Source organism: Trifolium pratense, linkage group LG7 (genome assembly GCF_020283565.1).
Source record: "Trifolium pratense cultivar HEN17-A07 linkage group LG7, ARS_RC_1.1, whole genome shotgun sequence".
In the NCBI taxonomy this organism is placed as follows: domain Eukaryota; kingdom Viridiplantae; phylum Streptophyta; class Magnoliopsida; order Fabales; family Fabaceae; genus Trifolium; species Trifolium pratense.
In genome coordinates, this window is record NC_060065.1 from 41,812,838 (window position 1) to 41,826,702 (window position 13,865).

Here is a 13,865-nt window from a genome sequence, read left to right on the forward strand (position 1 = left end):
ACCTTAAACACGTTACTTTTTTTTATGTTGGCTGGGTATTTTGTTTTTTGCTTAAATATCACATTAGTCCCTGTATGTTTTCGCTTTTTCGGTTTTAGTTTTGTTTAAAAAAGTCTCTGCATGTAAATCGTGTTGATTTTTGTCCCTCCGGTCAATTGCCGTCTCAAAAATGCTGACGTGGCTAACGACTTGACATGTGGCAAATGAATGACCAAAACCAAAATTTTTAGATTAATGAAGGACCAAAACAAAAAAAAAAACAAAAAAAATTTAAATTTTTTGCTTAAGAAAAACGGAAAATTTAAAATCCATATATCTATACCTATATAAAGAATATACAAAAGTTTTGGTGTCGACTTTTCATAATACGAACAATGTCTTTTTTTTTAACAACAAAATTTTTTTATTAACAAACTCAGCATAACATGTGTCTTTATTATCGGCAGTAACACCCTTTAATTAAAATGGATAAAATAAAATCACCATAAAGTTGGGTGACTTTTTTCACGTCTCAATCAATGTTTTGTAGAAAGATTGTGACAAATTGGTGTTTAATTAGTACTTCAACCTTCGACAAAATTGACTTCTTCATATAGCTAACCAAGTGAAAATAGTAGTTGGTAGGTAGTATTATTAAATATGTGGCTTATATGGAGAGCACTAGGTCTATCATTCTTATTATATGGGAGCCACTCCCATGGATACTCTTAAATTTAATGTAGATGAAGATCATAGTAAAAAAGGAATGGTTTCTCACCTTGTGGCGGATTTTGTAGAGATTGTCGGGATGGTCTTATTCAGGATTTTTATTGCGATCATGGCCGCAATAATTCTCAGGATATGTGGAGTATAGTTCACACTATGCGTATTGCTCGTCATCCGTAAAGTATTGAGTGAATATGGGAATCGGATCCCCTCCTGCGTTTTTTGTCCAGCCCTCCTACCATTTGTTAATCCAATGGTTGATTGCCACACAAATAATAATAAAAAAAAACATAAGTTATTTGTATATTTAATATATCTAATCTATATATTATAGACCAGATACATTAAATATACAATTAACCTAGAAAGTGTATTTTTGCTTAAAGGGAGTACATACGTGAGACAAATTTTTTACCGTATAAAAATTTATGTTTACCATTGACTCAATAAATTTTACCATTAAATCAGATGAAATATATATATGTTATGTAATATAAACCCAACAACACTTGGATGATATGTCGCAGGCACTAGCGGATCTAGGGGTGGGCTGAGGTGGGCGGCGGCCCACCCTCACCCCAAAAAAATTAATTTTTTTTATATTAAAGTATTAATTTAAATATATTATTAATGATTTTAAATCATTCGGCAGACATATTTGTACAAATTTTAGTTTAAATATTAATTTAGAGTTTATTATTGATGATTATAAGTAACTCGGTGCACATATTAGTTCAAATATTAGTGTAAATATTAGTTCATGATTAATTGAATTTATAGTATTAGATAAAATTAGCAATTGAACTAGCATATATAAATATGAAATGACATTAAAAAAATATATTTAATTAATATTTATTTTTTAAAATTCCATATTTTTATCACATTTGTTGCAATTTTAGTCCTATCTCAATTTTTTTTCTTTTTTGCCATAAAAATAGCGAATTTTAATGCCAAAAAATGTGAATTTTAGTCTCAAATTTGATATTTCATCTTTGGAGACAATAAATCACTTTTATGGCCAAAAATCACAATTTTTAGAGTAAAAATATAGATTGTTGGTACCAAAATTGTAACCTATGAAAATATGGGCCAAAAAATTCAATTCGAAAATAGATCGACTATTTGTCGGCCCACCCACAATATTTTTTCCGGTTCCGCCACTGATCGCAGGTCTCTTCTAGCTTAACCAAGGTTCTGAGTTCGATCTCTGGCTTTGGCATGCAGCAGTGTTAAAACTCTTAGCAGAGTTTGTCACTCATTTGGATCTCACAAGACTCGAGTGATTAGTCTTTGCAGTTACATGCAGAGGATACCCCGTTTAAAAAAAATAATAATTATAAATGACGGAAAATTGATCCCAAACAAGTGGAGGTTAGATCATGATAGATTAGTTCAAGATTTAGACTCAAATATGGATATGGATAAGAAGAAACCAATCCAATGTAATTGATGTGGATTGACCTAAAATTCTGTTTACAGTTAGAAGTACTCATTCACTTATACTATACAATCTAATTTTGTAGGACCCAACTTATAAATTCTAGTTACCAAGTTGATGAAGGTATTCTATGTTGGCTTGGTCTATTGCTTACAAGTGACATTATTTGAGATTTCAACGTACTAAGTATGCTCACACACAACTGTCTCATGTGTCTATCCCAATATAGGTCCTACATTCATTTGTGTTTTTAGAGTAGTTAACATCCACTCACATACATGTCCATGAAATGTTAATTTAGTGCTAAAAGTTTGATTTTATAACTCTAAACAATAAAGTTCAAATTTTATATGAAATTGTTGAAAAGTGGCCATTAATATCACCATTAAATCAAATACATAATTAAATTCTTTTTTATTCATCCAAAAATTATAACTGAAGCTAAGTTGCATATTTGCACGATAAATGTTTTTTGGTTACACATCCACAAATTTATAATTTAATTGACAAAAAATAAAAAAATTATTAGGTCGGAAATCGTGATAGGATTTTGAGCTCTAATTTCTTGTGTGTGTGAATTTACAATGATTATTATCATTTCGTCTATTAAAAACAAACATTTTTATTACACAAAATATCCTCTACTACAACTATTCATGCAAATTGCTTATCTCTCAAATAATATCAACCCTCAAGTTTAGGACCTCGGAGTGTGCATGTGCTCTTCTCAAAGTTTTATGTTCGAATTCTCCTAGTATCAATTTTTGAGTTGGATTAGTTCGTAGAGAGTAAAACTCTAGTTGAGCTGTACCACCAGGATGATACTAATACGATTCTAATATGTTCAAAATTAAATTTTATCCTATAAAATTAAATGTGAGAAAAAATATATAATTATTGATATATAAAATGTACATACTGTACATAAAATACTTTAAATCCAAGGGTTCTAAGCCACTAGGTTTGGTCTAGTGGTGAGAGATTTTGGTAGTATGTTATAGGTCCTGAGTTCGATCCTCAACTCATTGTAAACCAAAGAAAAATCCAAGAGTTCTTGGATTAAAGGTAGGAGTACTACAATTTTTCATTACCAAATTGACCTTATAAAGTACATTAATTAATGACAATAAGTTATGAGCTGGAGGGAGAGATACCGTGTGATGGATGGAAATTGAGCTGTAACATAGAGTTTCTCATCTATTTCCCTTCTTATGACTTCACATAATTTCACTTTCAGTGTCTATAAATATATCAAATTGTTCAACTTGTTTTGTCACACTGCCCTTTACTTCATCTTCTTTTCCATAGTTACCTATTACAAGCCATTCACTTTATGTGTACATGAAATTCAACACCTTGTTTGGCTTGTTTGCTTCTCTACTCTTCACTTTTCTGTTCTAGTCATAGCTCAAAATCAAGTCCTTCATTGGATAAACCTTTCACATGTGTTCTCAATGTTTGTGCGCGCGCGCGCGTGCACACACATGTACTTTCATTATTTGACCGTTCCTTTTAAATGGCTAACTTGTGAGTATTATTTCAAAAATTTGAAACAGTGTTTTAAAAACTGAATTGGACGGTAATACTTGAACAGAACAATGAAGAGAAAAGGAGCATACAAGCAAAACATGGTACTTATTTCTTAGTATTTAAGGTGAGTGGCTGGTAATAGTTGAATATGAAAGAAGAAAACTTGATGAACAGTGAAGCTATCTCAGCAAAGTTTCACCAATGATCAACTATGATTAGCAGCAAAAATGGTATTAATCAGCTAAGAGCTTAGTTACAGTTCATGACTATTTGTTAATCATAGTCTTAAAATTTGGTTTGTTGATCAGCTTGTAAGATAATGAATGTATTTCGTTTATAAAACGTATTTTCAGGCCATGTCGTATGCAATGTAGGACTCTCAACAGATACTCTATCAGGTACATAAAATTTTGGTTATTTTGTTTCTTATTACTGTGACATTAAAAAAACTAGTTTGTGTGTAGTTGATAGTTGGTGACACCATTACCAATATGCAAACATTGCCATTTCAATGACGAGCCATTCCTCGAAAGACATGAAAGGAAGGAGCCTCTAAAGTCTATACTGTTAGATATGACTTAGCGTATGTTTGGACCAACGTCTTCTTCACAAAGGTGTCACGTTTCAATTCATTCTACCGCGACTTCAACAAAGCTACAAACTCGAACTTCAACCTGCCGCGTATTCAAGATCTGTTCATTGAATAAACAAAACAAACATGCACTTATTTGAAGCAAAAGTACTTGGATTGGAGCAATATGAAAATTCCATAAATAATTTCGATTTGAAGCTGATTAACTGCTCGAAGATTCAATACAATATTCTATCAATTATGTATTTAGGCGGGTAGGGTCCCAAAATCTCACCAGGGCCCGAAAAAGCCTCAAGACTTAAAGAGCACTGACAGCCTAGAATCTCACCAGGGTCCAGAAAATCGAAAAGCCTCAAGACTTTATGAGCTTTGACAGAGATATTTTCATATTACCCACCAACAAACTCGCTGGGATTCAAACTCAAGTCCTTATGGAATCTGAGCTAAATCTTTACCAACTCGACCAACCTACATTGGCTCCTTATATTTTTCCTTGTGCAAATTCTATTCAATTATCAGAATCAAGCATTGAAGACTCACCAGCAAGAATTCCAACGCGTATGATGAAAGAGAGGAATTGGTGTTTAGTTCTACTTAGTCTTAAGCTTTTTGTATAGTTGTAATTACTAATTAGCCTTTACTTTTTCTGTTAGGAGTTTGTCTTTGAGTTTTGCTTGGTTGCATTGGCAGTTAGCTAGTGTTTCTGAGCTGGCATCACTAGTCTTACCAATAATACGAGAGTTTTGCGCAATTTGTGAAGCATAATGTTCTCTGAAATTACTTCGATGGTACCATAGCAAGTTCATTCAGTTTTGTTTTAGCTGTGCAAGAGTACTTGTAGGAGCATCTCAGACTTAGTTTCTGAAATTCTTTCTCTGATCTTTCTTTGTTGTGAGAATTAAAGTTCCAAAAGTGATGCAAGACAAATTCTTAATCTCTCGATCCGTATTACATTCATTTATCGTGCAAAACTATCATACTTGAGCGTTGAAGATGCGAAGAGCCTTGGAAACTCCTAACAGAAAAAGGAAGGCTAATTACAGCAATTCAAACAATGTTAAGACCGGCTTGTAAAGTGAGGGGCGTCCCTTTTTATAAACTTTTATTCGATAGCCTCGAATACCATATTAAAGTTTGGATTGGGTCTATCTCATCTTTACAAAATCGACTTGTAAGGTGAGAGGTGCCTCTCTTTACAACATCTTATCAGGCCTTATATATTTTCTATGTCGGACTTAGGTTTTCTCAATAATCCCAGTTTGAAGTTGTTGCCTCCGAGTCTTCGATTCTTGATAATTAGTAAACTAAGCATTGCAATATAAAACAAGATACCATAACATTCAAGTTACATTTAGCAAAAAGAGAAAACCAACAGAAAGAAGAGAAACCTCTTAGATTTTGCTAGCGAAAACTAAACCTAGATACATTACGAAATCGTGGCACAAATATTCTTGTGGTCTAAAAATCTTCAAGAACTGGCGATATCAGAAAATTCTACCACGCAAAAGCTAGAACATTTTGGTAATGAGAGTATCTGCTCCTTAACTTTTCCTATGTCAATATCTGAATATCGTAGCCCAAAAGCCGGATATATCATCATCTTCTCCAAGGTTGCTGCATTTGCCAACATGAATTTTACCAAACATAGATCATGCTCGTTCGCATTAAAACCTTTAAACTGAAATACTTTGAAGCTTGACAGAAAGCAGTGAGGCACCATTGCAGAAGCTAAGACATCTTTTTGTAAGTTAGCTACTCCCTGAAAATTTCGAGTATCATGAATTTTGTATCATTTAAATTATTTTATGTTATATCTAATAAACACATAAACTAGACTTTGAAATTGGTTTTTGAACAAAAGGCAAGAGTAGCGAAACTTACATTAAGTAAAACAAGAGTATTAAGAATTGGAGAATTGTGAAGTAATTGCAACAAAGCTTCACCAGTGACCTCATTTAGTTGCAGATAAGCCAAACTTCCAAATATCGGAAGATTGATGAAAAAATCTTTAGCATGTCTTAAAACCTGAAGAACAGAACAAAATTTTAAGTCGCGGTTGCTTTGCATTCTTGATATTGCAGAAAATCACAGTCAATGATGTAATCATAGATACTTCAAAAATCTTGATGCAGCGGCAAAGATCGGAAAAGCTAGAACTATTTTCTAAACACTTTATTTGTGTACATTGGCCAACATATCTAGCCACTAATACATGATTTTCAAGATTAATCTAATTTCCATCTATTTAAGTTATAATTAGTATATGTTTGACAGTTTAACGATTTAAAAAGGGAAACTAGTATTCTAAATATTTTTCTTTGTAGTTTACACTTGCATTTTCAAACACACATCATAGCTTATATCATAAAACAAGATTTTGGTATGCAAATAATGCAAAACTATCATGAAATCCGAACATACCTTGTAAAACAATAATTTTAGTCGTTCCACTTCATCGATTTGTCTCAGAAGATTATGTGCATGAAACCCAAGTATTTCAATTCTGTCCTTTTTATCTTCATCAATAACAATCACAACAGAAGCATTATGAATCGACGAAGAATCACATAGAACAATATCTTGCTCAAGATCACCCTCATAAGAGAAATCCGTTAGGCGTTGACTATAAACCTTTATGGTTCCATATTTACATGATTCATTTGAATGATGATTCCATATTGCTATTGAAAACCTCTCAAGTGAAGGTACTTGTAAACTAATATTCTGCATAGTTGACCATTCACACCCTCTAGCTTCAAACACTTTGAGATGTGGAAAACTAAGAGTTATATCTCTTGAATAAGTGGAAGAATCACTCGCAAATTTAATCCCGGAAATGTTAAGTTTTTGAAGATTTGTGAGACGAACAGATACGGGAAGACTAAGAGTACATCTCATTTGAAGCGTCAATTCAATCAGAGAATTGCAGCGAAAGAGTGATTTCGAAGAAAGGAAAAGTTTATCAGAATATTGAATATGAAGCTTTTGAACTCTCCTTTCTAAGATAAAGGAGATCCATTCACTTACCTGAGATGCATCATATTGATGACTAGTTAAGCAAAGAGAGAAAATTTCGATGCTTGAATTAGTAAAGTGAAGAAGCACTTTTTCAGCAAAATTCACAAACTGTTCCTTTTGCATTTTCTTGCCATAAAATAGTAAACTATCATCAAATTTTAGAGTGCTTAAGGATGTCCAAACTTCAATCCACCTTCTTGATAAGACGCTAGTGCTAACCGCGTCTATAATTGGAACGAAAGACAGGATAAGACCTAGAATGCTTTCATGTAATGTGCTAATCACATCCGTTTCTTCAGCTAATGTTTGTGCTTCCGTATCATCTATTGCTACGCCATTTGAACCCATGATCACCTACAAAAACACCTGGTATACAATACATGACAATGTTCAACAATTAAGTTGTATTTCTGAGATTCCGTAATTGAATCACTATATCAACTGAAAATGATTATATATGACGAGTGAGGAAATGGATCCCCTACAAAAGTTGTACGGTGCAATAGCTGTGGCGACCATTTAATCTAGAGAGAGAAAACTTTTTTCACTAAATTTAATGGTCCCCGCAGCTGTTGTTGTAGGGGATTCAAAACCAACAAGCAAACTTTATTGTTAGTAGGAGATTGTCGAAGTTTCTTATTTCAAAAATCTTAGCTGCGAAATTCACACATACTAAGTGGCTAAAAGTGGAGAATTGTAGGTTCAAACCGACACTTCAACATATCAAATGTCTCTGCAGCCTTTCAATATTTGAGTACTTATGAAACAGAGTTTGTTAAAGTTAGTTGTAAATTGCAACTAACTTCACAGCCTAACTTTTGAGATTGATTTAGGCTTTAATCAAAATTCTAAAATGGTGTCAAGAGTTATGTCTTACAATTTTATTTTATTTTTGACAAGAGACTCCTTATAATTTCTTGGTTGATGTTTAAATTTGTCAATGTCACTAATTATATAAAGTTCCTATCATGAATAGTCAAAAATGAATACAGAATGTAATGAAAAATCACTCTAGAATTTCCCTTCTAAGCATGAATGGCATTAAAATTGTTTCTGGATAAGCATCAAAGATACTAAAAATTTAATAATAAAAACAAACCTTGACAATGTATGCAGCAGATGAATATGGAATTATTGAGTAAAAACCTAGAGCTTCACAAATTCACGCTTCATGTTCTAAGAAACTTGAAAGAGAGCATTTTGAGTCCATTTTTCAATGAGAAATTCCATGTGGCCACTTTGAGTAATAAGCTCATATCAAGACAAGTGGTTGTAATATATAATAAATTTTATATATAGATTATTTATGTAAATTTTTATATAAATCTTTGATATGTTATTGAAAACTACTAAAATTAAGATGTATAAATTTTAGCTTAACTGACAGAAATACTAAAATTGTTAAGTCGGACGTCATGATCAGAGTTCGAACCCACATCGCTAGGCCAAAGTGAAAACTATGATTGTTATTTACAAAGTTGGTAGATATTACAAAATAATTCATATTTCAAGACATTATGAATATGATTATCAACCGTCTATTATTGATGACAATTAAGCATTAGCCTTCTGGTTTTCAAAGAAATTGAGTCTTGGTAATCCAGAGTTCGACTGCGAAGTTAGGGCGAAAATCTAGCCAAAAATTGTTCACTTCAAGAATCGAAAACATTTGACTATTTGTTTAAGTGGTTTTAAGAATCCCACTATTTTGAGCAATTTATTGTTTCGTTAAATTTACACTATGCAAATTATTGAGTCTACCGAATTATATAAAATCCAGAACTTGGCAAAAAAAAAAAAAAAAATCAAAGTTTTTCTTAGACTAGGAAACTTGATAGAATGAATGTACTTTTGAGTTCGTTTTTTAATGAGAGATGCAATGGTCATCTTAACTTTTAACTTTGACAAACTTTGACAAAGAAAATGCAAATTGATTGAGTTTGAGTTCTCTCCATTTTGAAACCTTACGCCTCAATATATCAAATAATCATACAGTTTTTTCAGCATTTGAATAATTATGAGACGAATATCATTAAAGTTAATTGTAAATTTGTTAGAATATTTCAAGTTATACTAAGGTTTTGGCTAACATGGAAGACTTCACCCGGAACAGTAAAAAAAAGGAAGGAGTCAAAAAAAATTAACAATTAGATCTATGTCCAATGGATCCCGACTACGACTACCAAGAAAAAATATTTAGTTTTGATTCGACCTGTAATTTTATATAAAATATCGGACGGTATCCATTTTGTAAAACTTTTTAAGATCTATTTCAGAAAAGGGATAATCTAGAACTAAAAGTACTATAAAGCTTAATAATGACCCAACTTGAGAGAGTCTACTACTTTGAGTTCGCTTTTCAATGAGAAATTCAACGTGGCCACTTGTAATAAAAGCTCGTACCTAGAAAAGGGATCCGAATTCCCTGCATTAAAGATTTAACACAATTTCTTATAGTAAGTCATTTTTATAAGAAATAATTTAAAAAAATTATACAGATTAAGAAAACACATTGTAAATAGTTATTTTTATTTAATACTTTTATAAATTTAAATTTATTCTTTATATATTCTTATTTAATTACTCTAATTGAACTTATTTACTTATTTTTAATAGGGTCATGCTAAACAGTGCCCCTGGGGCACTAGTTAAGCATACTAAAAAAGGAAACAAATGATAAAGTTAATGATGAGAGAGAATAACTTTTCACATCATTAAAACATTGAATGCACAATTTACGAGATAAAACTTCTATATTTGTATCCTTAACTAGTGCCCCAGGAGCACTGTTTAACATTTTCCTTTTTAATATTCTCTTTCATAATAAATAAGAGCATAAGTGAAATTAAACTTTAAGGGCCCGTTTGGTGCGCAGGATAGCATAGTGACAGGATAGGATATAAAACAGGATAAGGATAGGATATGATAACAGCGGGATAACAGTTATACTCAGTTATCATATCCTATGTTGGGTGCACACAGGATAACAAATATGATAACTATTATATTTTGTTTTTAATATATACTTGCTCATAATAATATTATAAGATATATAACATATTTAATTGACAAAATTACTCTCGTAAAACAATTGTTATTTTTTTAAAATTATTTTGTAATACTTTGAATTTTATAAATAAAAAATATAAATAAGTAATCAAATAATTTTATACAATTTAAAATAAAAATCATGAGAAAATAATCAGTTTAATTTTTTATATGAATCATGATCAAATAAATAACTCAATAATATATACATGTTAGATAAGGCAAATAAATATATGATATATCTCATACGTAAATAATAAAACTACTATTGCAAAAGAATTATATTTAATTTTTTATAAAATTTAAATTAATATCCCTATTTGTCAATTTTTTAATAATTATTTTACTTTAAAATATTGTAATTTTAGTAAAATTTTGATTTTTTAGAATATATAAATTACAAAATTACCCCTATAAGAAAATCACATATATATTTAAAAATTAATTATTTTATTATTTATATTTTATTAATTTTATTTTATGTATTTTAAAATATATTTTATAAAATAAATCAGTAATTTTTTTTTCTTCTTATCCTATCCTGCTGGTAACACAGCTCAAATTCAGGATAAGAATTATAACTAGAGAGACAGGATAGGATAAACTTCAGGATTAACTTATCATATCTTGTTGTATCACCAAACACTGGATTGCGGCAGGATATGATACAATTATCCTATCATGTCTCTTATCCTGTGCACCAAACGGGCCCTAAACATTTGAAAATTGGTCAAAGTTTCTTATAAAAAGGATCAATTTTTTTTTTCTCAAAGTGTTTCTTATAAAAAGACCGGAAAGAGTAATAATCAATTTGAGCCGTTTATTTATAATTGGACGACAAAATTCATACACAATTTTATACATCAAAATAATTCAACCACCAATTTAAAATCAGGTGGTTCAGATATGATACTGCAGGACGCTATAACAGCCTCAAATCCTGTCCTTAAGAAAAGTAGTTGTGATGTAATGGATCAAGATCATTTCATGCATAACATTCACACAATTTCACATATTAATAAATTTTGACACTTAATTTGAGATCAAATAGTTTACTGACTTTACTCCCTCCGTCCCAAAATAATTGTATTTTAAAATTTATACACACAAATTAAGAAAAGTGATAAAAAGTTAACAAACATGTCAAATTTACTAAACTATCCTTACTATTTATTTCTTTTTAAATTGTTTAATATACAAACACATTAAAAAGTTATTATTGAGAATTGTGTAGAACAGGAAAAAAAAACCCACGTAGGTTCATTAATCATCAAGGTTGTCAGAACCGGACCGGTCATCGAACCGGCGAGCTCACCGATTCAAAGTTCAATTGGTCGAACCGAGTTCAATCGGAGTCGAATCGTTTTTAATTAAATATATATTTTAATTAATATATAAATAAATATATGTGAATAATTGCTCAATATTTCATAATTTCACACATTAAAAAGATAAAATATCACAAGTCAAAATAAAATAAAATTTATAATTGAAACCAAATGAAAAATAGATGAAAAACAAAAACATTTTCTATTCCTACGACGTCGTTGTTTTGTTTCAGATTTTTTTTTTTAAAAAAAAAAGTAAAACGACGTCGTTTTTTTGCCGGTTCGACCCCAGTTCACGCGTTTTTTTGCCGGTCGGTTTCCTATCCGTTTTTTGCTCAAAACCGAACCGTTTTCATGACCGGTTCACGGTCCGACCGGTCCGACCGGCGGTCCGGTCCGGTTTTGATAACCTTGTTAATCATTAGTTGCATAGACGTGGCTCAAGTATATTTTTCCAATAAAAAGCATGTGTCTTTAAAAAGATACTGGAGGGCAAAGATGGAAAAAAAAAAGCTTAACCACTCCTTGGAAGCATGAAACGACTATTATTAGGAAAAAAAATTCACTTGGCTAAAACGACTATTTTTCAGATGCGGAGGAAGTAATTTATTTACACAATAAAATGATCTAAACAATCAATTTATATCAAACGGTTGAGAGTTGTAACTGATATAATAAAAAATATAATTCGATGATGTAATACTCCTTTTATTTTTAAAAAATAAGAATATATTGAAAAAAAAATCATATTTTATTAAACTAACCTCTTTAATTAATGTTCTATTTCTCACTATTATACAAAAAATGTTCTATTTCTTATTATCATAAAAACAAAGTGAACTATAATATTTTGTTTTTCTCACTATATATCATCATAAAAATAGAGAAAAACCCAATTGAAAAATGTTAAAATAAAAATTACATTCATTCTAGAACAAAACTTCGTTATGCTATAATCCACAAAAAATAAATAAAAAATGAGAAATACAGGAGTACTATATAATATAAACGCTAAAATTTAGACAAGCATGTGATGTTCCCTCTGTCAGTCTTCTCTAGATTCTCTATTTTAACTTGGGGATTATCTGTGAACATAATCCTAGTTGTTTTCAACAGCAGGCCTTAAATACTAATTTTTTCTTTTTCTTCGTCCATCAAAGAGAGATAATTATAGGATCAATTTTTTTTTAAAAATATATATAAAATAAATAAATATATTATGTGGGTATGAGGCGGGGTGTGGGTACGGGTAGATCAATTTTTTTTTAAAAACATATATAAAATAAATAAATATATTATGTGGGTATGAGGCGGGGTGGGTACTAAGGTACCCGTACCCACACCCATACCCGTTCATTTTTGTGGGTAATTACCCATACCCGTGTCCGTACCCAAAATACGGGTTTTTACCCTACCCATTATGGGTATTTTTTGCGGGTGCCCAATGGCAATTTGACCCGTACCCATTGGGCACCCGCAAAAATACCCATAACGGGTAGGGTAAAAACCCGTATTTTGGGTACGGGCACGGGTATGGGTAATTACCCGAAAAAATGAACGGGTATGGGTGCGGGTACGGGTACCTTAGTACCCACCCCGCCCCATACCCGCATAATATATATTTATTTATTTTATTTATATTATTATATTATAATATATATAAATCAATTTAAAACAATACAACTCTACTATACTATTACATACATATTTTTAATAAAAATGTTTATTTATAACATAATATAAAAATAATGTGAATATTTAACATAAATATGAACTTTAACATAAGGTTAGTAATAATTTTGTTTATAATTTTTATTAGTCAATATTAAAATCTTTGAAATTTTTTTAATTATATTATAATGATATGATATTTTATAATTGATCAATTTATTTTTAGTAAAAATGCGGGTAACGGGTATGGGTACCTAGGTACCCATAGGGTATGGGGACGGAGGTAAAAGTTGTTACCCACGCGGGTATGGGGATGAGTACTGGTATTTTTTCAATCTGCGGGTATGGGGATGGGTACTATAGTACCCTACCCATACCCTACTCATTGCCATCCCTAATCCCTAAGTCATATACCACCAATTATTAACAGAATAAATAATGTGTAAAGATTAACTATTTGTGCAATTTTTGCGCTGTTTCTTGTACCAAATTGCACTAAATTATAAAATTGCGCATGTCATTCTTGTACCAA

At 31.0% G+C, this 13,865-nt stretch overlaps 1 protein-coding gene and 1 long non-coding RNA gene across 2 annotated transcripts; one reads left to right on the forward strand and one right to left on the reverse strand.

The window, feature by feature from the left end:
- Positions 1-3,317: 3,317 nt before the first annotated feature.
- LOC123894982 lies at positions 3,318-5,231 on the forward strand. Its single transcript, XR_006804040.1, has 2 exons — positions 3,318-3,906; positions 4,030-5,231. It is a non-coding gene; the product is annotated as an uncharacterized LOC123894982 (long non-coding RNA).
- Positions 5,232-5,345: 114 nt separating this feature from the next.
- On the reverse strand, positions 5,346-8,515 carry LOC123894981 (F-box/FBD/LRR-repeat protein At3g14710-like). The gene is made up of 4 exons (XM_045945146.1): positions 8,386-8,515; positions 6,690-7,652; positions 6,150-6,293; positions 5,346-6,027 (listed from the first exon to the last, which is right to left on the reverse strand). The coding sequence occupies exons 2-4, from the start codon at positions 7,632-7,634 to the stop codon at positions 5,737-5,739; spliced, it is 1,380 nt and encodes a 459-aa protein (XP_045801102.1). The 5' UTR covers positions 7,635-7,652; positions 8,386-8,515; the 3' UTR covers positions 5,346-5,736.
- Positions 8,516-13,865: the final 5,350 nt, after the last annotated feature.

What these genes read in the sequence shown, in the direction of transcription:
- LOC123894981 (XM_045945146.1), bottom strand. Translation starts at nt 7,634, where the DNA reads ATGGGTTCAAATGGCGTAGCAATAGATGATACGGAAGCACAAACATTA. An exon ending in TAAAATTATTGTTTTACAAG is followed by an intron (nt 6,294 to 6,689) that starts GTATGTTCGGAT and finishes TCTGTTCTTCAG; the next exon opens with GTTTTAAGACATGCTAAAGA. An exon ending in ATACTCTTGTTTTACTTAAT is followed by an intron (nt 6,028 to 6,149) that starts GTAAGTTTCGCT and finishes CGAAATTTTCAG; the next exon opens with GGAGTAGCTAACTTACAAAA.